Source organism: Mytilus trossulus, chromosome 1 (assembly GCF_036588685.1).
Source record: "Mytilus trossulus isolate FHL-02 chromosome 1, PNRI_Mtr1.1.1.hap1, whole genome shotgun sequence".
Taxonomy (NCBI): Eukaryota; Metazoa; Mollusca; class Bivalvia; order Mytilida; family Mytilidae; genus Mytilus; species Mytilus trossulus.
The window spans coordinates 106,141,425-106,148,988 of NC_086373.1; the positions used below are offsets into that span (position 1 = coordinate 106,141,425).

The 7,564-nt window shown below is 34.1% G+C and overlaps 1 protein-coding gene across 1 annotated transcript; it reads left to right on the plus strand.

The window, feature by feature from the left end:
• The first annotated feature begins 745 nt into the window (after positions 1–745).
• LOC134705622 (snaclec clone 2100755-like) lies at positions 746–4,154 on the plus strand. The gene is made up of 4 exons (XM_063564345.1): positions 746–958; positions 1,545–1,647; positions 3,445–3,552; positions 3,815–4,154. Exons 1-4 carry the CDS (start codon positions 746–748, stop codon positions 4,090–4,092), a joined length of 702 nt encoding a protein of 233 aa, XP_063420415.1. The 3' UTR covers positions 4,093–4,154.
• Positions 4,155–7,564: the final 3,410 nt, after the last annotated feature.

Below are 7,564 nucleotides of genomic sequence, written 5' to 3' on the forward strand. Positions count from 1 at the left end.
GACATGCCAGCTCCAGACCTCAACTAAACTGATTAAAATATTATGTCTTCATCAATTGAATATCAAGCACACTACCTCCAGTTAGGGATTTAGTATTATAGCATCATAAAATATATTAGAAGTACATAACCCGCATCATGCCAACAAATGGTTTTAGAATTTCGAAATGTGTTTATTACCGATGCTAAGACCCTATAAGTAAATCAATATTAAAGCCAAAATAAGCAATCTTCATTCTCATGACAAGTACGATGGTAAGATTTCTTTGGTGGTTTAAACAACAGTACATCATAGATTGGGTGTTGTTTGCTTGTTTTTTTTGCTTGCTATATAAACGCCGGTTGGCAAAGTTTTATACATTTTCAGGATGAACACTGGAATAATTATAGGTTCTGAAAAGAGGGTCGATCCTATTGAAGTGTTGAAACTTCGACTGCAACTGGAAAAATAGAAGCATGCTGGATCTATGTTGCAATTTTGCTTTGCAACTTGTCATCTAAAAAAATCATCAAATATTTGTAGCAAGGTTCTTTGATGCTGTCTCTATGAGGTATGGCAGCGATTTTTACATGCTTCGGAGCAAAAAGCACATTTTCGCATGGCCTTTTTTCTCTTTAAAATTTTGTCTTTATTCTTAACTGACACTAATCGTCAATCTTTATATATATTTAAAAACATGAAGCAAAGCTTTTCTTTAAGTAAGTAAGTATGATATGGTAGATATGTACAATTCGACAAGGTAAACATGAACTCTTATATTTTAGTTTTAGGTATAAACTACACACCAGATGGTTGCGAAGAAGGTTGGTTGTACTATAACCAGATGTGTTATTTATACAGCCCTCACCCATTCGACGCCATTGTCGCCAAGGATATATGTAGTACGTACAAGGATTCTGTCTTAGCCAGTGTATGGAATGAAGAAGAAATGAGTTTTATAACCACCACAATACTCCCAGTTAGTATTATTTTTCTTATTTCCAAACCTTTATAACAGTTTTCAACCATTTTTTCAACCATTGAAAATAGTTTTTAAAAACTCAGATGCATAGACACAAAAAATGAAACTTGTGTCCTCAAACTTGAAACTAATAAGTTATTAGTATTTTTGGTCTTATTAATAATTGATAGAAATAGTTAAATATGTGATTTTCAAATGATTCCTATCCAGTTGTAAAAGAATAAATATATGATAAGGCTTATCAAGTCAACCAATATTTTATCTATAAAAACAGTCTAGTTGTGTTGTCCTGTAGAACATGTAGAAGTCCAAACCTTCAATTATAATAAAAAGAGAGACTGTTTTGTTCTTCGGATATATACACGGTGGATCATGGTTTTCGTGGAAGTAAAAAATAATGTCATTCAACTTGCTTATTCAATTTTGCTTCATCCGCAATACGACTGAATGTGGCTGACTCATTTTTTGTTCCATTTTCGGCTACAGATGCACAGTATTCTCTCCATCGAATTGCATTTATTTGCTTTATTAAATAATTGATTAGTTAATACATTTATTGTGTTTTGTGTGTTAACTATTTTAGCCTTTCACAAAGAATCTTGTATGGATAGGACTTATACCGAAACCTAACAAAGACAAAGAATGGATTTGGATAGATGGATCCATGTCGGACATGGACAAAAATGGTAAGTTTATATTGGTGGAATATTTAATAGCTGCAAACGTGAAAATGGTAAGATTTTGGTAAGAAGGTCGTTTACAATGTTTTTTCCATTTTGGCCGGAGTCCATAGAAGATGTATAGTTGCTTTGCTGAATAATGCAATTCCGAAGATTCGTGAATTGATTGAAACAGTATTTTTATGTACATCGTTATTGTTTCCAGAATATTTAGTGTAAATGAGTTATAAGCAGTATTAAATAAAAACATGATCCTGTAGAACTCTAAACTATAAGTATCAACACAATGAAGATATCAATGTATGTTCAGTTATCTATAAGTAGTAGAAACTGATAAAGACAATATTTAAAGATCTTACAAAGATGAAAAAATGTAAAACCTATATATTTACATGGATGACATCTTAATTAATGTGCTCTATAAACAGCATCATCGTGAAAACCTATACATTTACTTGGATGACATCTTAATTAATAAGTCAAACAATACCTGGATATCAATGCATGTTCAGTTATATATCAGTAATAGAAACTGATAAAGACAATATTCAAAGATCTTACAAAGATGAAAAAATGTAAAACCTATATATATTTACATGGATGACATCTTAATTAACGTGCTCTATAAACAACATCAGCGTAAAAATTAAGATGTAATTTCATTTTTGTTGTGAGATTTTAGAGGCAAACCCAAACTTTCAGACCGATCTTGTCTAGGTTTAAGTAATATCCTGTAACGAAATCCCTGACATAATTATTTATCAGTTATACACAGGAAATCTAATACACAATACCAGCGAACGAGTTGGTGAATATACATCGTATAAAATAGCACTGCCTTCTTAAAAGTATAAGAGGCCGAAACACATAAGGGACAACCTAGCTTTTAACATTGATAATAGGGAACGAAAATTTTTAGATTTTTCGAAAGGCCATTTGAAACTTCGGTTTGATAAGAACTTGTGAAAGATTATTATAGAGACTAGACATAAGATATGAAACGAAACGAAAAGATCGCTAGAAAGTAAGTAAGTTATCTAACTGTCCAGAGTTAGATGGGCAGTCTATCTGACCAGTGAAAACCACGCCGTGAAGAAATAAAGAATGAGAATCAAGCAATACTTGGTTGCGTACATCCGTAAAGACCACCACCCATGCACGCATATTACATTCTGATACAATTGAGAGTTGAAACGGGGAATGTGTCAAAGAGACAACAAACCCGACCAAAGAGCAGATAACAGCCGAAGGCTACCTGCATGCACCAATGGATCTTCGATGCAGCGAGAAAATCCCGCACCCGCAGGCGTGCTTCAGCTGGCCCCTAAAGTTTAATGGTTCAGTGATAATGGACGTCATTCTAAACTCCGAAAATATATATAATAAACTTATAGTTTAATTCATATACAAGACTAACAAAGGCCAGAGGCTCTTGACTTGGGACAGGCGCAAAATTGCGGCGTGGTAGTTAACTTTAAGTGCCTACCGGTATAAATGTAGATGCTTTTTTGTCCCTTCTAGCTAGAAGCTATTTGTGAAATACCGATACATGAAAAACCTGTACAGATTCAACACATGATGTGTTTTTGATTTAAACTTTATTCAGAGAGACGATAATTTACCTCCGCTATAACCAAAGAGGTTACAACCTCCTTGATTATATTTGTGCCTAGTAGATTTTGCTATTTTTATGTACATTGTAAGTTGTAATCTTTCATTGAAACTATAATTACGAATCTTTGTATCCGGTTGCATTTGGACTAGAAACGTCTTGCTGTATAAACATGTCCAGTTTGATTGCAGGAAACGCACCAAAATCAAATCAAGATATATGTGGAGCTTTGAATGCAGATGGAATTGTAGTCTTCAAGGAATGTTGGGAAAGGCTTCCAGGGTTCATTTGTAAGAGCTGTAAGTATTGTATACCAACTATCCAGTTAGTTGCACTTCTTCATTAAAAAAAGAAAGAAACAACAAAAAGTATATAATGTTTTTAAGTGATACATTATTATCGTATTAACTAACCGAGACTGTATGATAATCTCTGTTTAAAAAGATATAATGATGAACAAGAAATTAAATGCGATACAAAAAAGTTGAACAAAAAACAAACGAAGCGAATAGTTAGTGTTTTGATTGTTTGTCCATGAAAATATCTTTGTATTCTTTGTAGCATTATCAATGGCATACATCGAAAGTGATCTTTTTAACAAGTCAGTTGCGAACCCACAGGAACCACCTACGCTGCTGTTTGAAAGAATATGGCCACCTAAACAGCAGGATTTGACGCAGTATGTTAAACACATCGCCCATACGAAAGCTGTATCTCACGAGACTGACTGTGCGTTCTACTGTTCTCATGTGCCTGGCTGTAAAGCATTCATCATCCAGTGTGTTATGGCATGGAAATGTAATCAGTACAACTGTGATCTTTACCAACCAACATCTTGAATGCATTGATTGGTTGATAGTATTCCGTCCAACCATTTGCAGAGTTTACAACCAGTCTTATCTCAAACTCAAATAAAAATATGACAATGTAGATTTTCTCTTAAGTCTGTCTTTTAAATGCAAAGTACGTCGAAATATTTAACAATAGAAATGTAAAATAAGTGCCATTCGCTAAGCTGTCTAGGGAGATGTTGGATATACACAAATAAGACAAGAAACAAACATCACGTAGGGGGAGGGGTAAAATACACAAAGGAAATAAAACATACAGAGGTCAACACAAAGTCTTCAACAAAAGACATGTGTCTTAACAATAAAACAAGATAAAAAGTAAAAAAACAAAAAAAAAACAAACAGAAAACACATAAGGGCACACGCTGAAATGCCTCGCCTCCTTTACTCGTCATTGATATTTTGTTGATGGTACTAAATATTAAGGTTTCTTTCACCTGTCACATAAACTTAACATTAAGCAAGAAAACTAAACATTGACCAATGAACCATGAACGTCAGATGAACCATGCCAGGCAGGCATGCATAGCTAACACTTCTTCCATACAACAAAAATAGATGACCTTTTGCTTAATAAATAGTTTAAGAAAAACAGACCAAAACTCAAAAACTTAACTTCGACCACTGAACCATTAAAATGAGGTCAAGGTCAGATGACTGCTGCCATCTAGACATGTACACATAAAAATCATTCCATACACGCAAATATAGTAGACCTATTGCAAACAGTATAAGAACTATAACCACTGAACCCTATATACAAAGTATGAAGCATTAAGGTCTTCCAACCTCTAAAATTTAAAGCTTTCTGCTACAAAAGTCGCAGGCTCGACAAAACCCAATTAAACTATTTTTAAAACAAGTAATATAGTTGTTTGATTTTACGTAAACTTTTTCCCATTAGAGGAACTTCGCTGCTCCCGTCAGAGGAACATTGCTGAGATATACATTATACTCATATAAGTCTCTGTAGACTGAAAGACTCCTAACAAAGCTTTCTAAAGGAAAATAAACAGTATTGCAGTTGTGTTTAAAATAAGAGCACCAATATAAATTCAAAACGTATCAGATGTAAAGATAAAACGAGTAGAAAAATCAGGCATCCATGTACAAAGTATGAAGCATCAAGGTCTAACACCTTCTAAAATATAAAGCTTTTGAGGAGTCGCAGGCTCGACAAAACCCCAAATAAGCTATTTGTTGTAGTCCAAAACGTATCAGACGTAAAGATAAACGCTTAGTGTAAAATATCGACAAATGTAATGCCTACACATGTTAAAATGAGCATAGAGCATAACATGAAGGAAATATTTCTTAATTTGACTTTTCTACACCTTACACAAGTATTTAAATCCAAACTAAAAGACAAATTGAAAGATTTGGTATTGTTTAGTTTCATAAAAAAAGAATTGCCAACGAAGATACAGGTATCTTGTCTTAGGGAAGGATAACTAAATCCTACATTGTAAAGCATCACTCTGTTTCAAACAAAAAAATCTCTGAAATTGACATTATCAAGATGCTTGATTTCCGAACAACATATTTGTTACGTTTGGATGGCGTGTTTTTTCAACAGACTGTTTGCAATCGATTAGGTACCAATTGTGTCCCTCTTCTTGCCAACTTGTTCCTTTATTATTATGAGGCCGACTATATAAAGGAACTTCTTAGAAAGAAAGAAAAGAAGTAAGCAATATCTTCAACTTTACTTTCCCCTCAATAGATGATGTTCTCTCATTAAATAATTAAAAACTTGGTGACTATGTTGAACGCATCTATCCCATCGAACAAGTGATGAAGGACACAACAGATACAGATATGTCTGCCTCATGTCTTGACTTGCATCTAGAAATTGACAATGAGGGTCGGTTAAAAACAAACTTTATGACAAAAGAGATGAGTTCAGCTTCCCAATTGTGAACTTTTCATTTATATGAAGCAAAATTCCAGCTTTGCCTGCATACGGAGCATATATCTCCAAATTGATAAGATATTCCCGTGCTTGTATTTCCTAAAAAGAAAGGATTGCTGCTCACAAGGAAGATATTAAATTAAGAGTTTCAAACGGTAAAGATGAAAACATTTCTTCTTAGATTTTACAGACGACATCACAAGTTGGTTGACTGTTATGGAATAACTGTTTCACAGCCCCCTTTTTTTGGTGGGGGCGTGTTGCTTAGTCTTTAGTTTTCTATGTTGTGTCTTGTGTACTTTTATTTGTCTTTTTCTTTGTTAGTCATGGTGGTCAGTTCATGTTAGATCTATGAGTTTGATTGTCCCTTTGGTATCTTTCGGCTTTTACCCTCTTTTTCAGAGAGATCAACAATTGAACACAATTTATTGTCTGGAAACTACAAAAAAAGATGGTTTATGGCCTCCAATTCCTCAACTGTTGGTACCATAATCCTCAAAATCAATCTCAACCTTCCTTTTGTTTATTGTCTGACAACCACGACCTCATGATATACATTTTTTTTGTGGATTTGTGGCATGATTGCCAATGAGACAACTTTCTACCACAGACCAGAAGTGGAGGCTGTAAACAACTAAAATGCATGTTGACATGCTAAGCACACCCAACTCCTAATTCAAATTAAAGGATAGAGTATTGCAGATCTGGAAAAAATACTCACACATTTCAACTCATGCTGCCAAGCTGCTGACCAAATATGCAGCAATTCTGTTCAGTAGAACTTAAAAAGTGGGGAAAAATGTTAAAAGTTCAATCAACATAGTGAATATTCATAGCATCTGACTAGAAGTGTGTGCTGGACAGATACAAGAAACCAATACACATTTCACTGTCAATCTGATGACCAAATATGAAGTCCTTCAGATAAGTAGTTTCTTGGTAAAGTGATATATATATATTTTTTTATTTGGCAAACAGATGGTTGAACGAGGTGATTGCAACTATTGTCTTAATATCACCTTAGTGGATCAAACCCGGTTTACTACAAACCAAAAACTTTGAAACTGGTATTTGCTGCTTTGCTGCTAAGCACATGGCATTAAGGAGTAGGGCAAAGACTGGTAGGCTCCAGGCCAGAATAATGTGTTTGGGTAGCTATATAGATGGCATGTTTTCCTGCATATTATTACCTATTGAACAAGCACTTTGAAAAATCTAGCTCAGGTTGTCTAAGCAGGGTAAATATTTAAATTATATCAACCTCTTCTCATCCTGAGCAGCCTTCCATTATCATCCTTGTTATCATTGACTTTTAGAGAAGGGACACAAAATGGCCAACACCAACATAAAACAGGCCATTGAATTACAGGTTCTTTACTTTGGATATGAACATATAGAATTTCAACTGTACCATGTTTCCCACAATGAAATTTCAACCAGTGCAAAGCAGAGGATTTTATATAAAAACAAAAATTCTGAGAAAAGCATGACCTAGTAAGTAACCTGAATTTTTTATACTTACTCTAAGCTTAGATTTAAAACAAGTGA

What these genes read in the sequence shown, in the direction of transcription:
- LOC134705622 (XM_063564345.1), top strand. Translation starts at nt 746, where the DNA reads ATGAACTCTTATATTTTAGTTTTAGGTATAAACTACACACCAGATGGT. An exon ending in GTCGGACATGGACAAAAATG is followed by an intron (nt 1,648 to 3,444) that starts GTAAGTTTATAT and finishes GTTTGATTGCAG; the next exon opens with GAAACGCACCAAAATCAAAT. An exon ending in AGGGTTCATTTGTAAGAGCT is followed by an intron (nt 3,553 to 3,814) that starts GTAAGTATTGTA and finishes TATTCTTTGTAG; the next exon opens with CATTATCAATGGCATACATC.